Source organism: Mustela lutreola, chromosome 2 (genome assembly GCF_030435805.1).
Source record: "Mustela lutreola isolate mMusLut2 chromosome 2, mMusLut2.pri, whole genome shotgun sequence".
Lineage (NCBI taxonomy): Eukaryota > Metazoa > Chordata > Mammalia > Carnivora > Mustelidae > Mustela > Mustela lutreola.
This window is the reverse complement of record NC_081291.1, coordinates 176,302,860-176,320,492: the sequence shown is the minus strand read 5'-3', so window position 1 is coordinate 176,320,492 and position 17,633 is coordinate 176,302,860. Positions and strand designations below refer to the sequence as shown.

Sequence of the window (17,633 nt, the reverse complement as noted above, 5' to 3'; positions counted from 1 at the left end):
ACGAGCACTTCCGTAATAGAGTCCTAATCATTCTGTGGCTGTATTTTAGAGTCGTCCTGCTGGATGAATTCTAGGCTTAGGGTCTAGCAGGTGGCAGTTTGCTGGTAAGTGGGAGGAATGTCTTACTGCTTCAGCCTCTTCTCAACCAAGTTTATAGTTTTCATTTTGTATTAAGGTGAAACTGCCCAAACCGGAATAAATGGAACTGAAGCAGAAGTAGGCTGAAGCGGAGGCAAAGCAGAGTTTGGATATGATGGGACTTAAGTTGTTACTTAAATTCCATTAAAGGGGGCTTGGAATTATAAATATTTTTTCTAAGAACTTTAATCTTAATATGTCCTCACTTCAGGTGAACTGACATCATTTCTTTTTTTTTTTTTAATCCCATCTTAAGCGGTATATACTATTGCAGAATGACAGTTGGAAGGATAATTGTACCAAATAATGTTTGCTTATTCACTTATAAAGGAATGAGATTTAATGCTCTCTCTTAATGTCTCACATTATTTTATTGTGTTTATCTTAATTAAAAATTATTTTCAAATAGGTAAAAATTTTAAAATATAAGAGGTTGAACAGTGAAATTTAAATATTGTCTATCCCACCTCTGATCTCTAGCAACCAGGTTCCTTTTTCCGGAAGCATCAAGTTAACACTGTTTGCTATGCACTGAATTCCTTTAGGATGGCATTAACTGTGTGCCTTGCTGAAACTGTTTTTTTTTTGTTTTGTTTTGTTTTTTGTTTGTTTTTTTTTTTTAGTTTAACATACACTATAAAAATTGTACAGTTATTAGTAGGTGATGTCAGTCAGTAGCTTTCGGGAGGTGAATCTGTAGAGCAGTGTTGTCCAGAAGAAATACACCAGTATCTGGTGTATCAACATGTCATTATTAAGAAGCTTTTAATTTTTTTTTGAAGTTTAAATTAATGTTTTACATTCTATTTTTTTACTGCACATTGGAAATCTAGGGTGTGACACTACTTAGAAACACTTCAAAAACCCATACAGGATGTTTAGTTAAGACTAGCTGCATTTTGGTACTTAATGGCCATATGTGGCTGCTGCCTGTTGTATTGGATAGCACAACTCTAGGTTAAGATGTCAGTTACTTACAGGATAAATTATATACTATTTTAATGAATACTTTTTGACATATGCTATATAGTGAGTCCCTGACGTCATCACCAGTTAGATCAGCTACTGGTTAGAATTTGAATAGAATATTTACCAAAAATCTATTACTAATAATAGGTTAACATAACAATCTCTTAGAATAGAATACGAAATAATCTAAAAACAAATCTGAATTATTTTACTTAAATACCATAAAAGGGATCTTGGAATTGTAAACCCCCCCCCCCCCCGCCCAAGGATTTAAATCTTAATATGTTTGATTAAAAAGATTAACAGAATGTTGAGCGTCATGAAAAGAAACAAAGCGGACATTATTATCCTTTTTCATGTAAAGCAGGTACCTCTGTTACTGGAAAACTATGTGCAGTTGAGTAGTTGCCAAAAACATGGAAGTAAGTGTTGAGGACACAGAGAAGAACATTAAAAAAATCATCAGAGACCAGGAGGTATTGCTGTTTGACAAACCAAAAAGGTGAAAAGGATATAATTAAAATATGTAAAATCCTGTGACAAGATAATATGACCTGAAGAGTCTTTTAAAATCACGTTTATTACATAAATTTTGAAACCTAAACAGAAGTGGAACTAAAATAATGAACTTGTGCATCCATCATGCAGCCTCAACACTCACCAATGTCTGGGATTTCTTTTTTCATCTATCCTTCTTGCCCTGCCCTCCTTTTTTAACTTGCTGGGGTATTTTAAATCCAGTCCTCCACCTTATTTCACTCACGTGTTTCAGTATGCATGTGTACTGATAACCCTTTCTTTTAACATAACAACTGTGCTATTACATATAACAAAATTAAGTGATTCTTAATCATTACTACTATTAATCATACAGACTACTATGTAATGATAGTAATGAATTTCCTTAATTGTCTCATAATTACCTATTACAGCGATGGCTTGTTCACATCAGGAATATAACTAGATTTACACTTTTCATTTGAGTATGTGTCTTTTATTTTTCAGGAGCTGTCACCGCTACATGTTTCCAAAGTTAAAAACTATGTATTTTAATAATCTGTTGCTATGTAACAATTTATCCCAAAACAGATGCTTCAAACTACAAACATTTATTTATTATCTCATGCAGTTTGAAAGAGTCAGGGATCTGGGAACAGCTTGGTTTGTCTCCGAGTCTCCTGAGATTGCAGTCCTCCGAAGCTTACTCTGAACTAGAGGATGCACTTACTTCTAAGACGACTCTTTCACATAGTCGTCAGGAGGCTTCGTTCCTTACAGGGACCTCTCCTAGGCTGCTTAGGTGACCTCATGCCACGGTGCTTTCCACCAGAGAGTAAATGAATGAGCAAGAGAGAGTTAGGGTAGCTGTCTTTTATGACCTGTCCTCAGAAATGTCATGATTTCTATAATATTCTGTTAATGTGCAGGTCAGCCCTATTGAGTACAAGGAAGAGATTACACAGGGCAGTGAATGCTCATATGTTTATGGCTTATTCTTTGCTCTTTTTGTATTCTGAAGTTAATCTTGCATTTCTAAAAATGAAAAGGATACATGGGCAGGAGTCTTGTGCGAGTGCTCTGATGGGCAGGGGCTAATCCCAGAGGCTGGTACCACTCTGCGTAACAAAATGCAGTTCCAGGAGTTTCACAAAGATTCTCTGCTTCACCCTAGTCTCTTTCTTCCCTTAGGTAGTAGTTTTTATTATGTTTACTTTATTCTAGTGATTCTTCCTAAAAATATAATTCATAAAACATATACACACACATACACACACACACACACACACACACACGTATATATTACTCAAAACACAACTTACTCTAAACTATGTCTCTACCTTGCTTTTTCACTTAATAATCTATCCCTTAGCTCTCTTCTCTTTTCCTTAGCTCGCTTCTTATGAGTATGTGAAGTTATTCCTCTGTTTTTACAACTAAACAGACTTTTTTTTTTAATCTTATCGATTTATTTTTTTCAGTGTTCCAAGATTCATTGTTTATGCACCACACCCAGTGTTCCGTGCAATACATGCCCTCCTTAATACCCACCACCAGGCTCACCCAACCTATCCCCCCTCCCCTCCAAAACCCTCAATTTGTTTCTCAGAGTCCATAGTCTCTCATGGTTCGTCTCCCCTTCCGATTCCCCCTGCTCACTTCTCATCTCCTTCTCCCAGTGTCCTCAGTAAACACAGACTTCTTAATTACACTTTTAGCATATTGTGACAGTGTCTGTTTTGGACTTGAATGACGTAAATAAAAGGAATACTTTGTGTAGAGATAGTAATAAACCTGAAAACTTTAACCCCAGAGGTGGCATTTTCGTAATGGGTTTATAGGAGCTTAGGAAAAAAATAGAATATGTGCTTGCTTTAAGAATAGTTAGTATTACCTGTCAGTTTTTATTGAGGAAAACAATTAGGCTGTAAAATCACTAATGACAACAGCCTATTACATGGAGCCTTAATCTCAGCTTTTTTGATGATACTTAAGTTAATATTTATATTAAATGAGATAATGTATACAGAACTTCTTTTGAACTAAAGCTGTAGAGTTTTGCCTGCATTCCAGTGAGGGTTCATATTAGCTGCATTGACCCCAGGTAAATTGCTTAATTTTTCTATACCTACAATAGGGATTGCTAGTAAGGTTTACTACCCCCACCACCATGTACTTATTACCTGTTCTGTTCTTTCCCCTTTTTGTACTGTAGATGTAATCATTTTGGTTTCTCAGAATTAGAACCTATTATCATACTGTTGTATATATTTTTCCCTTTTGATTATATTTCTGTACCAGATTCTGATTACTTTTGTTCTGAAATTTAGTTATGAACTACAATCTAGCATTAAAGTGGTATCTTCCAAGGTAGTTAACTCCTGTGCTACCTTTTGTGCTCTCTGTAGGTCTTAAACCATTAGGAAAGCATTTAAGAAACTTCTGTCAGTTTTTTTATTGTTGTATTTGGGAAAAGAATAGTTAAGTGTGTGTATATATATATATACATATATATATATTTAAGTAGATTTATTATATATATATTTATACATATATATATATATATTTAAGTAGATTTTATTTCTATCATAAAAAGCAGACAACTGCTTGCTAGGAACAAAGCTGGCTGTAAATACGGGCATATCTCATTCAGTGCCACAGTACATAGGGCTGAGTGGGGAGCCCAGTAGAGTGAGCTCTGTCCCTTGATTTCAGGCTGTGAGTGCTAGCTGCCTGTGGTACTTCAGTTTGAGTGGTGGCACTAAGATAATGGGACTTTTTCACTTGTCCCTTTCTGCCAGAAATAGGCTATTTATGCATAATCTTTTAATTAACAGCAGGTAGTTTGAATATTTATGAAAGAATTAGCCAGTGTATAATTGAAGATTTAAATATTAGCTAGCTATTAGAATGCAAGTTTTATTGCTAGTCTAGGTATTAGATCTAGCTGAATCCACTGTCAGGACAAGAATAAAGTAGTAGAGATGAGAAAGATGTGGACCAATAAATCCTTGGTTGTTTAGAAAGCACGCAAGTGGTAACAGTGTCCAAAGGTTTTTCTGTAGGAACTGTGATCACCTGACCCCCAAATAGGACTCTCATTTTCCAGTATACATCCCCAGTCTTAAACAGGTCTGCCATGCTCAAAAAGTGTACAGTGAGGGAACATTCAGACTTTATCAGATTTCACATGATGGGCGAGGCCGTTCAGATGATGGAAAAGCACACTGTTGTCAGATGCTACAGGTGTCTTTGAGGTCGGCCATGAAAGATGTCTCATAGTTCCTTGTTACCAGAGTCTGTTCATATTGTAACAAAGGTTAAAACCTTTAGAATAAATACAGTGTTTAGGGAGAGATGTAGGAGCTATCAGTTGTATTTGTTCCTTTCCTCAGATTTTTATTTCTTGATTTTTGACTTGATTGATTTTTACAGAACATAAGCAGTACCTGTCTGTTGGCAGTGGGGTTTGAAAGCTTGAAAGCTTTTGTTTCTCTGGAATTTTTGAGTGACCACGCTGCTGCTGCCGAGTTCCCTGCAGTTGGTCCACAGCACAGCAGCTGCGTCTGTTCAGTTGTTTGTTCTTTGTTTTGCAGCGCTTCAGTGGGAACAGACACATCCTTGGGTCTTGTTGCTGAGTGTATTTATGTGTTTGGGTAGGGAGAGAATTAAATGTGCTTTAAAAATATTTCTCTCTGCCAAATGAAACCTACTTCTTTCCCTTGTCTTGTCTTTTTTAGGTCCGATGTACCAGCAGTACCCGCAGCAGGCCGGCTACGGGGCCCAGCCCCCGCAGGCGCCGCCTCAGCCGCCGCAGCAGTACGGGATTCAGTATTCAGGTGAGCGCGGTCCAGAGGGAGGTGACTCATTCGATGTGAGCTGTTTCTGTACTCATTACACTTTGATCCTTTCCTCTTAACTCCTTGATTTGTAGTACTTACATTGTCATAGGAGGTGTTAAGTATTTCTTTGTGGGTGGAAATACATTTGTTTATTTTTAAAGTTTTGTATTAATATTTGTTAGCATTTCAGTCAACAGTCACAGTAGATGATTTTTTAATAACTTACAGTTTGAAAATATTTGTAGCACAAGCTATCTTATACTGATATGATCTACTTACCTCTTGGGTGACTCAGAACAGCAAAAATGCAAGATTTTTTCAACCATTGTATGTCACATGTAATTCTATTGTATTGTAAAAATATTAACATTTTCCTCATACATGAAAAGGCAATCTTAATAAATAAGAACTAAATTATGCTACTTAGGTTTTTAAATCTCCAGGAGTATGTGGGAATACAAAAATAGGCCAAAAAAATAAACTTGTGTCAAATGTAATCCGAGCAGCTAAGAATATTGAATGTAGGCATTCTGGGTATTTTCTTTTACCTTCTGTCCACTGAAGATTATCTATATTTAAATATGAAATCTCTAGTGTAGCTTTGACTGTACTCATTATAAATCAGATCACTTGATACTTGTTGTATCAGAGAGGGAGTTCATGTTTAACTCATGTTTTACAGCCAAAGATTTAAGTATCAAAAGTTCATATAATTAAAAATAATTTATCTAAGTTGAATCTTGCCTAAAATTCTGTCGTTCAGAGTTTTATAGTTCAACGAGAACAGGAATTAGCAAACTATAGTCATGGACCAAATATGGCATGTCACCAGTTTTTGTGAATTCAGTTTTATTGGAACACATCTACACCTGTTCATTTCTGTGCTGTCTGTTGCTCTGTCGTGGCAGAGCTGAGTAGTTGCAGCTGAGACTGTGTGGCCCACAAAACCTAGAATATTTACTCTCAGGCTGTCCAAAAAAGTGTCATGACCTCTGCACAAGTCCATAAAATTCCATCTTTAATTGAAGTTTGGACATATTTTAGCGCATGTAGCAGTTTTCATATGGATTGTATTTGCTATAGAATGATTTAACCTATAGCTGTTAGTTTTTAATTATGTAAAATAGTTGGGATGAATTTAAGCTTGGATTATATTAGGATTATTTTAGGTTTGCAGTCCTTTAAAGTCAGAGTGTTATAAATTATAAAATTTGTAGAAATAATAGATATCAGAGCTGAAAAGACCTAGTCATCATTCTAATCCAGGGGATTTCAACTCCCTCTGTGCTTCAGAGTCACCTGGAGAGCTTTTTTTGAAAGTTCAAGGTGCCTAGGCGCTACTCCCAGGCATTTTGTTTCAGTTGGTTAGGAATGGGACTCGGGCTTTGATATTTTAAAAGCATTGTAGGTCATTCTAAAGTGTAGGCAGGGTTGAAAACTTTTAGTACTTGTCTAGCCCACTCATTTTAAAAATGAGGCAGTTGTAACGGGTTCAGAAAGGTTGTGACACATGAAGGACATGCAGCCATTCAGTGGGGGAGCTCAGAGTCGGTGTATTTGACTTTGCTCTTAATTAATATCATTCTGCATTGTCTAGCCTAGGGCAGTGGTAGCAGACTTACCTGCCATAAAAGGCTACATAGTAAGTATTTTAGACTTTGTGGATCATCTGGTCCCTTGTCCTACACTATTCATTAATTTTTTTAAAAAATCACATAATTTCCATTTCTTGAGATTTTTGTTGTTCTTCAAAGTTGTTTTTCAAGGGAGAGGGTGGGGCTGTATACATAATAGAAGCACTGCCACATTATGATCAAAGAGTAGTAGGTTGCTAATGAAATGGCATTAGGCCTGTAGGAGTTATTCCCTCTGTTGAGAAATAATTAAGGATTTGGTTGTTCCCAGCCTCAGTTAAAAAGCCAGTCTGGATTTTAGCTGCCAGGATGAAATGGCAGCAGTATTTTGCTCAGAGTCTTAATTTGTATAGACATTTTCAGTGTAAAAGCTGAGTTGTTTTGTTTCTTCAAAAACTTACAGTTAAAAAAATGAAGCAAATAAATTTTATGTAGAGGATAGGAGAAGTTGTATGACATTCAAGATTTTATCATGAATTGACTTCAGTATTTGGATGCTACCGTAAGTAAAATGCCTTAGATGCTTGATTTACTTATTAAAAGTTAAGCTTGTTCTTAATGATTTTAGTCAGCGTCTTCACTCGAGTAAAATTTAGTTTTCAAATCATCATCTTTGTATTTCTGATCCCATTAGTCCTATTAACTTGAATTTGATTGGGAGATGTGGAAATAGTCAACTAAATACTCTGCTTGGAGAGACTGTAAGTGGTGGTGGTAACATTGGACCATTTTTGACACTGTTGGTTTGGCAGTTTCCCTCTGCTTTTCCAGTTTTACTCATGGACTATGTCAGAAAGGTTTCTTTCATGAGTAAATTTTGAACCCAGGTTCAAGGTGAGTTCAGAATATACTCAAATTCATTCAATCCTTTTTTTTTTAATTTAAATGCAGGGTTGTACATATTTTAATTATTTTCTTATGTATCTGGTATTTAATGCTGACAGGATTCCAGTCATTGGAGAGGTTTCATTGCAAGTAGCTGCAGGTGTGTTTCATGGTAGAGATAAAAGATTTTAGTGAAGCAGACTTGTTCTTAAAAAAAAATTAAAAAAAAAAATCCTAGTAAATAATGCATATAGATTTTGATATTGTGGGGCAATATCATGTGCTTTTTATGTGTTATGCTGTTACTACTAAGTCAGAATTCTGAGTTATAAAGGCAAAACATCAGATACCAAATCTAAAAGAATTTAAGGATTGTGAAAGTGGGTACATAATGTTCATTCTTAAATGGCTTGGTTTTTATAGAGTGAGTGAACCTAAAAGCATCTCATTAGCACAATAAGATGTATTTGTAGCATCATTGCTTCATTTAAAAATATTCATTGTCTTAATGTTTTTTTTACTTGGTACAGCTGTTAAGTAGGCCTCCCCTCTACACCAGGTTAATGACTAGCTTTACATTAATTCCTGCATTTATCATTTGAGCATCTATTCTACACTAGGAATTATGGTAGAACAGGTATTTGCTCTTAGGGATTATGTAGTCTAGAAACATTTGTAATGAAGAAATATATAGTGGTTTCAATTTAGATTAGAGGGTTTAAAAATTGTTTAGAAATAACCTTTTTTTGATACTACTTGGTTTTGAAGTAATATTATATGATGGACTATATATTACCCTACTTGTTCTATGAATACTTAGGAATGAGTTTAAATTTTTCATCTTTTTTGGTCCATAACATTAAGACTAATTCTCTGGAAAACCTTTCACCAAAAGAAAAATAAGATTTATATGTACTTTATTTTGCCTTTTCAGCAGGCTATAGTCAGCAGACTGGACCCCAACAACCTCAGCAGTTCCAGGGATATGGCCAGCAACCAGCTTCCCAGGCACCGGCTCCTGCCTTTGCTGGCCAACCTCAGCAGCTGCCTGCTCAACCAGCACAGCAGTACCAGGCGAGCAGTTACCCTTCACAAACGTACACTACCCAAACTTCTCAGCCTACCAATTACACTGTGGCCCCTGCCTCACAACCTGGAATGGCTCCAAGCCAACCCGGGGCCTATCAACCGAGACCAGGTTTTACTCCACCTCCTGGAAGTACTATGACTCCACCTCCCAGTGGGCCTAACCCTTATGCACGCACCCGCCCGCCCTTTGGTCAGGGCTATACCCAACCTGGACCTGGTTATCGATAGAGAGGCTCAGCTACATGGATGACTGTAGCTGCTAGCTATTTGCCTCCCAAAAGACTCCAATACTACTATTTTAATTTGTATTGAAGTTCAGAAATTTAAAAAGCAGAGCATTTTTTATGGTATCATTGTTGCTGTTAATTGAAAGTATAATTTGCTGGAATACAAAAAGACCAAAATGAAAAGTTTTTTTCTTCCCTTGCTTAAAAGTGTAGCAGCTGCCTAGTTATTTTGGAACACTACTCTGATGTGTGTAAAATGATTGACTTTCTAGCTTGCCTTGTCTGGAGGATATTAAAACGCTAGGTTGAAGTTTAGCCATCTTAACTTGGCTTTTTATTAACATGATGTACTAAAATAGACCCCTTTGAGAAGACAACTAGGTATTATGTATAAAATGTAACATTAATAGGTTAATAAAGATAATTGAATCCAATAGTGGTCTTGTATATGTTAATGACTAAATTCCATGAGAAAAAGAAGAAATAGAAATTCTTTTTGCTGTTTGGTCTCAGAATGAAGTATAGGCATTTTAACTTAAAAGAGTTTTCTGTTCTAAGAAATTTTGTACTGCCTTTGAAAGAAATGCATTTAATAATCATTGGTTTGAAACAATGAAACTTCTTTGAAATAGATTTCAGAGGGAGACAAATTAACATTACATATAAACACAACACCTACGAGGAGGTTTTGTGTAGATCCTGAATAACTGTGAGATGTTCCTTATAGAGATGACTCATTCAGAAATGAAGAACTCAGTCTTAAAAAAACTACATCTCTTTATTGCAGAGTTTATACTTGCTTGAAAAATACAAAATGTAGCATTGATAAACTTGAAGCATGTTGAAGGGTAAGCAGAGGAAAGGTCCTTTCAGAAAGAGGGCAACAATGCAGCATTCCCATGTCCCTCCCCAAATGAAGGACTTTTTTTTTTTTTAAATTTTCATTACAGGTTGAGTTAGACAAAATTACGAAAACATTTTCCGATACATTCATTCCTAGAGGTCTAAAAACAGGAAGTACCTGTAAAATGTAGGGGTATTTGTGCTCAAACTTCACATTCAGTCTCTACGTATAGCTTCATTAGAATTCTCTTAACAGTATGAAGACAAATCCCTGGTTAAAGGGTAGTTTGACAAAGTACATTCAGACATTGTAGCATATTTATGGGTAAAGAACCAAGTGTATATTTTGAAATTGAACAGATCAGGTATTCTCTTCGGTTTGCAGCTGAAATCAAATATAATGATTCAAGCAGGCTTTTTAGTAATTTGCACAGATTTAAAGAAATGTATATTGGCATGAATGGTTAACTATTGAAATGCTTCAGAAAAGCTATTTAGCTATTGCTAAAAATTTAAAGTTTAAATAAACATGAATATTAGGACCTTTATTCCCCCAGATGCAAATGCTCAAGATAATTTGATCTAATAAGTTAAACCAAGTTGAGATTTATGGCATTAACTCACCAGTAAGAAGAATACACTTGAATAAAAGGAAATATATTTTTAAAAAGTATATTAGTTTTTGATGTTAAATTTGTTATAAAAGTATCTCAAAACATCATTACAACAGAGTGATAAATAATATACAAATGATCTCTTAAAATACCATGAGTAGGGAGCCAGCTTCCCTAAAAATGTTATTCTGTTAATGTCAATATCTTGTTTTCTTAAAATGATTTTGTAAAACCTGATAAATATTCTCAGCAATATTTCTAATAAACATCTACTATTGCTATTAAACTTTAATACATAGTAAACATAACAGCTTTAAATGAATGTGACAAATACTGTTTCCAATTATTTTTTTCCCATGATAAAACAGAAGGCACTTTTGATTCTGATTGTAGCATCTACCATTTTCCAGGAATTGTGGTCCCACATTCATACCACTGGACATAATTGATTTGGGTGTGACCACCTATTTCTCCAAATTGGACAGGTTCCTGACGAACTGCTCTGAAATAGCCTAAGAAGGAAAATAATTTATTTTAATAGCTGCTATATTTTTGCCCACACCACTCACAGATGGAAGGGTGTCCTTGTATGACTGAATGTTACTGTAGGTGAAGTGAAGTATTTTAGAAAATGGAGAATACCAAACAGAGAGCTTGGTGTCTCCCTGAGGTTTTACTGGCTAGCTAAACATGAGGGGTGCCTGAAACTCCTCTGACCTGTGCGTTAACGAGGTGGAATGAGCTGGTTGGTAGCATCTGGGAGACAAAGCTGAAAAGGGGCAGGAGTCAGGGTCGGGAGCTGGTTTGTGTTTTGAGTGTGATTGAGCACGTTCGGTATCTATACTGTATGGACTAGTCATGGTCTATGAAGAACTGACCAAGTAAAGGGCTAGTTACTACAATGGCAGGAATGCTAAATTTCTGATAATTAAACTTAGGTGAAATCTTCCTTCAAGGACTCTACAATAAATGATTTAAATTTTTGCTACAGATGTAAAATGTTTTGGCAGTGTACACAATTTACAGTATATTTTATATCCAATGCCTGAGTGGCAGCACTTTCAACTTCCTGTTAATTGGGTTCACAGATATAAACACCAACCATAATAAAAGGGGACTTAAGTGCTCTGTAACAAAACATGTTGCTGAAAAGACTAGTCAAATAATGCAGAAACCTCTCAGTGATTGCTGAGTAACATGGACATTTAATTTATTCTCTCCTGCCCTGCCTGGCTAAGGATTAAATTTTCAGTATTTTTAAAATCCTCATGGAGCAGCTTAGTGCTAATATGTCTTTAGCAAGTTAAAGTGGTTATTCATTACTCACCAGATTGTTTGACTTTAATTATATTTATGTGGCAAATAATAAGGGAATTAAAAAATGGCTGTGTGCTCTGTGTACGTATAAGGTAATACAGGAGTGATTTAAGGTTGGGAAACACTACTCTTCTATAGCTGTTTTTGCAAAGTGAAGTTTTCTTGAAATGGAATGTCTGTAGAGGTCTGTGGAATTTCTCTAACTCTAAGGAATCAAGTCTTAAGGACTGGTAGGAAAGTTGAGAAACTTCCATTAAGGTCTTACATGAAGTTGGTTTTTTTTTTTTTCCTAGTCAGATAATTAGACCAGTAGTACTGTAGAATTATTTTTAAAGTGATTGTTTTCCTTAGCTTGAATTCTTTCTGTGTTAATTTGAAAAATCCCCTTACTTAGGAGGAGGCTCAGAAAACATACCTTCTTTGGTGGGTAACTGGTCAGAACTGAGTTGCTGTCCTGTGCGTCCATCTAAAAACGAGTCCACAAACTGGCAGTGGTCTTCTCCATGGCCTCTCTGATCGCCTATGTTATAAAATTTTCCTAAGGAGCGAGAAATTTTAAAGGATCATGAAGTGTTACTATCTTTGAGAGAGGATAATTCTGAAATATTCCAGTCTTTTCTGATAGTCTTTTCTATTTTTACTCCCCCCCCCCTTCACCCTAGTTCAGCCCACCAGTGTCTCTTGACTGAACACTGGAAGTCTTCAGCTGCCACCACTGCTTTTACTCCTTTCTCTCTGTCTTACTCCCTTATCCCTCCACTCCTCCCAAAGATCAGACATCTTTTTAAAATGCAGCTCAGATGTTACTCTTCATAAATCCCCCCCTGCACACTCCTAGTATATTCAAAAGAAATCCCCAAATCCTTACCTGGTGTTAAAGTCCCACAGGATTCTACACCTGTCTGCCTGGCTGCCCCTCTTCTTCCGAAGCCTCAGCCACACCAGTGGCCCTGGCCAGGCATGTTCCAGCAGGGCCATTGCTTTTTCTCCTCTCTACCTCTAGTCCTTCATCCCTAGAGTTTTGCTGGGGTGGTTCCTTCTCATCGTTTTCTACTTAGCATAAACCTTAGCTTTTCAGAGAGGCCATTCTAACTAAAGAAGCTTCCACTCAAAACATTTTCTTTCACCCTTTTAAATTTTTCTTCAGAGCACTGCATGCAATTATTATTTACATATCTGTGGTCTATCCCTACTAAATTAGAAGCTGTGTCCCACTTCGTCCTTAGCACCTAGAAAACCTCTGAACAAAGTAGCTATTTGCTGAATGACTGACCAAATGTCTACCTTTCCATGTTGTCACCAGCCTTATTTAAATTTTTTTTTCTTTTTTTAAAAAAATTTTTATTGTGTGAATACAGAAGAGAAAATCATCACCACTGAGTCTGGAGCAAGGAGTTATCACCCTCTTTGTCAGGTGTTTTGATCTTGTCTCTGGCAGACTTAAATCTTAAGTATGCCCTATTCCTTCCATGATGACTATTACATACACTCATTTTATCATCAGTGGGCTCTCTGTGCCTGGTGGCTGTGACACAGTGAGCTTCAGTGTGGCAAGTGCCTTCACATGCAAGTTTGCCCAGACGATTTTCATTTTCACACTGCATTTTCATTATTTACATTCTAATCTCATGCCTCTAATCCCAGGCTGAGTATTCCAGTAACATGTTGCTCAAAATTTTAGAACAGTTTCTATCACACCTTGGTGTGGGGAGCCATCCGTAGGAAAGGCCAGGTTACAGAATGCTGTGAAGCATTCCCTGAAGGCTTGAAACAGAGCCGGTAGCCTTGCTTACCTGTGAGGGAGTCACTCAGATAAATCTTGTAGCGGAGAGAGTTGCACAGCTGCACCCCTACAAACTTCTTATACCACGTCCGTTTGACATACTGTTTGCCCTTACATTCTGAGTAAGAGTCTGAGTTAAAGGGTCTTTCAGTCCAGATGGCATCTCTTCCTGCTGCATAAGGAAAACACATGCCTTGAGTTTAGCATTTAGGTGCTGAAGAGCTAAATATTTTTAGCTAAAAAATACTAAATATTTTTTAAAAAGTCATTTGCAAAGTTCATTGTCAGCCTGCTGATAACCTGGTTTTCTCCAATGCTAAATATTGGACCCAAAATAATGTATTGAGTTTAAACATATAAACTCCCACCGAAGTTCCTGTCAGTAGTGAGATAAGCAGTATGTTTAGGTTTCAAGTAACCTGTGCAGGGCTACATGTGGACAGCATTCCCTTAGGGGCAAATTTAGGTTGTTGTGTTTTGTTTTGTTTTTGGGAGGGGGGGTTGTTTGTTTTTGGTAGCATAGTATATAATTTAAACAGATGCTTTAATGTGACTTGTCATTAAAAGTGGAAATGAGGAGGTTATATCTTGACTTGCATAACTGAAATTTCAAGCTGCCCTGGCACATGAATGAAAGCAAGTTTCAAAATACACGACTTGTTCCCCACAAACGTTACAGGTTCTCAGTGTGAGGGAGTGTTCTAGGTTAGCATTCCCACCTGACTGATAGTTTAAGACAAAGTGGACTAAAATGAAATCATGACTAAAATGCCGCCATGCTTGTTTAGTTGAATCAGTTTAGAAAAGCATGTAGTTACGTTCACACGGAGACAGGTACTTACCAGAAACTGGCTCGCTCACTCTTGGGTCCGCTGAAGAGAAATAGCAAACATAAGAGTAAGCCATTACATTAGGTAAGTAAGTCCCAGTGTGCCAGCAGCACCGTGAAGAAGTTGGATGCTGACAGTTAAGTCTGACTTGAAAAATGGTACACTCTTGCTAAAGACTAAAGTGTGTTTTGTTTTAGAGTTATTTTCCATTGAACAGTCTCCTGCCAGGTACTCAGCTGTATCTTTTGGAATCTTTGTTGCTCTTCAAGCTCTCACTCCATTTTAAAGCTTCCTCTTTCAGATTCAGACAGAAACTATTGATGGTAAAGTCACCGGAATGCCATGAAGTGCAGTTGGTGTAAAAATGACACTACTAATGCTATGAGTACAGATGTATCTTTTAAAGAAATTGGAGTATAGAAGGTCAGAAATTTTCACAGCTGTTGATCAAAAAACCATCAAATGAATTCCTGGATGTACTATGACTATGTCTGATATTTTGATTCTGGCCATTGATTCTAAGCATACAGAGGGAGTATTCATTCACTAGTTTTTTGATACATTTTTTATCTTTTAAACTGGTATGTCTTTTTTTTTTCTGACATCAAAATAAGTGAGAAAAGATGTATGTAATGTCTCCTTACGGCTCTTTTTTATCAATCTGCTTTCTCAAAATTAAACACTTTATACACTGTTCATTTAGCTATGTTTCAGAGAAGCTCCTTAGGCAAAACACTGTGGCCTGGTAATATCCTGGATGGGCTTTACTGTTGATGTGATTACCTGATTCAGTGCTGAATGCCACCGTGTTGCTGGGGGGGCCTTCTCCAAGTGGGTTTTTGGGTTTCACCTGGAATTCATAGCTGTGTAGGAGAGAAATTTTTTTTAAAAAAATTATAATACATTCTTCAGGGGTAGGAAACAATCTTTCTTTGTTATATTGAAATCCTTGATTCTATTTTGAAATCATGAGGTGGTGAGTACACATATATTTGAGAAGCAGCATGGGGAAATAAACTCTACTTATCAAACACCTTGTCTGATGTTTTGTAAAAGGATTAAGTTAATAAAAAAAAATTGGTGTTTTTAAAAAGACAGCTAGCTAGTAGAAACAACTAGGCAAGTTGGTAAGGAACACAAAGGGAAGAGGTATATGGTGAATCCAGGCTCATTCCAGCAACCAGGAGTCTCTCCTTCAAATGTTTTTGCGATGCGCTACTTAATGGAAAGGTTGGCTTTTATTTCTTCTTATCCCAACACTGGACATGGCCTCAGACTTAGGCAATGTTTCACCTTGTGGGGCTTGAACTATGTATGTCAGAATCACATGATAGAGGGGCATTTGAGAAAGTTTGTTTAAAACACAGATTTCTTGCTTCATCTTGGCTGCAGAATCAATTTTTTGAGGGGGTCTAAGTAGGAATTTGTAAAAAGTTCCCAAGGTGTGAATCCTATACCCATGGACATTTGAGACCTACTGGACGAAGCTTGTGAAAGTATTTCTATGCAAGGATTTCCCGTTTCTGTCTCCTGGAACTCCGGTGTTCTGTGGATCACAGGAAGCCATATCTCCAGAAGAGGGAAATGGTAATATGACCATGAAAGAGCATGGACACAAGTACTGACTTTTCTTCCTATACAAATCAGATTCATATAGGCTAGGCCTTAACTCTTTACATTAAAAAACAAAACACAAAATTTACCTAGATGCCCTGGTGTTCTAAGTATGTTTGATCCTAAGAATTATGCATTAACTTGCTATGCGATATTTAACATACTGCATTCATAGAATAGTTAGAACAAATCCTTTTAAGAAATTAAAGCAGTCAAGCTGTTTGCTGTTTGCCTGAAACTAAGCATTCTTTCCAAAAGCAGACTTAGCAGGAAAATAATTTTGAGTCTAAAACCAACTTGAGTCAGCTGATAGCATTTTGAATCTCAAATTTGTATAAGACTTTTGGGAGATGATTCCTATTTTGGAGAAGTTTGTAATTGAATTAGAATGCAGAACACACAAAAGATGGAAATACATTTTATAAATGAGTGAAAAACAGAAGGATGACAGCTCTACTTGATACAGAAGATACTAAGTGGAGAAGTAACAGAACTTTCTGGAGCTCCAGGAAATCAGATTCTTGACTACTGAGGCACTGCATTATAATACAGCTAAAATCTATAAGATGACAGATTCTAGCATTACAACAGCAGCAACCACTTTTTGAGTGTTATATATCAAAACACATTAATTGTACATATATAAAGTAACAACATACAAACACTACAAGATCAGTGTTACCCTATTTTTCAGTTAAGAACAATGAGATTCTTAATCATTGTGCTATTACCATCTGCTTTTACAAATTGCAATGAGGATTAAAACTTCCAGGGTTTTTAGTGAGAGACTACATATCAAAGCATTTTATAAACTTAATCAACTGATACAAGGTACCATTATCATTTGCAATAAGAATGCCAATATAAAACCATCCATGTCACTCATTTAAATAAATGGCATGTATATAAGATGTTGCTTGGGCATGGAACATTTTTTAAAGATTGAATTCTTGCTCAGAGGACTGAAGACCTTAAAACACACACACACACACACACACACACACCCCTATTATGGTGAATGGAAACTGGAAAAAAGAAATAACGAGCATCTGGACCTTGATTTAAGTGGGCAATGCATTCCACATTCCAAGCCATTGCCAAAAACCCTGTGCTTTGGCCAAGTCTGATTGCCGGAACCATCTCCATGTCTTTTTATTTCACAGTTATTTACACTGCAGTTCCATTTGTAGCATGCCGCAGATGTTCATAAGCTACTTTCTCTGTTTCTTGCCAACACTTTATGATACTTAACAAGTTTTGAAGAAATCATTTAAAATTAATTAACAGGAGAACTTAAGAGGCATATATTTTTGGGTGTTCAAACCCTATACGAAGAAAATATTTGAAGTGGCAAAATCTTTCTCAGGTAGCACATTCTATCACGAAATTTATGACACTCTAGGTCTAAGA

General features: G+C 36.4%; 2 protein-coding genes across 46 annotated transcripts in view; one reads left to right on the top strand and one right to left on the bottom strand.

Moving 5' to 3' along the window:
• TFG (trafficking from ER to golgi regulator) overlaps positions 1-17,633 on the top strand; it is a 62,479-nt gene that overhangs the window by 23,513 nt on the left and 21,333 nt on the right. For 2 of the 8 annotated variants that reach the window (XM_059164345.1, XM_059164344.1), the window contains exons 7-9: positions 5,346-5,444; positions 8,026-8,066; positions 8,841-8,968. In XM_059164345.1, coding sequence (XP_059020328.1) covers positions 5,346-5,444; positions 8,026-8,060 — 134 coding nt within the window. In that variant the 3' untranslated portion in view covers positions 8,061-8,066; positions 8,841-8,968. Of the gene's footprint in view, positions 1-5,345; positions 5,445-8,025; positions 8,067-8,840; positions 9,657-17,633 lie in introns of those variants that run through there. The other 6 variants (XM_059164340.1, XM_059164338.1, XM_059164339.1 and 3 more) reach the window with 3 other exon arrangements.
• The window catches only part of ABI3BP (ABI family member 3 binding protein), a 253,905-nt gene continuing 246,253 nt past the window's right edge, over positions 9,982-17,633 (bottom strand). For all 38 annotated transcript variants that reach the window (XM_059164296.1, XM_059164302.1, XM_059164308.1 and 35 more), the window contains 5 exons: positions 15,393-15,472; positions 14,622-14,651; positions 13,790-13,951; positions 12,412-12,534; positions 9,982-11,191 (listed from right to left, as the gene is read on the bottom strand). In XM_059164296.1, the coding sequence (XP_059020279.1) occupies positions 11,076-11,191; positions 12,412-12,534; positions 13,790-13,951; positions 14,622-14,651; positions 15,393-15,472 (511 nt within the window). In that variant the 3' untranslated portion in view covers positions 9,982-11,075. The remainder of the gene's footprint in view (positions 11,192-12,411; positions 12,535-13,789; positions 13,952-14,621; positions 14,652-15,392; positions 15,473-17,633) is intronic.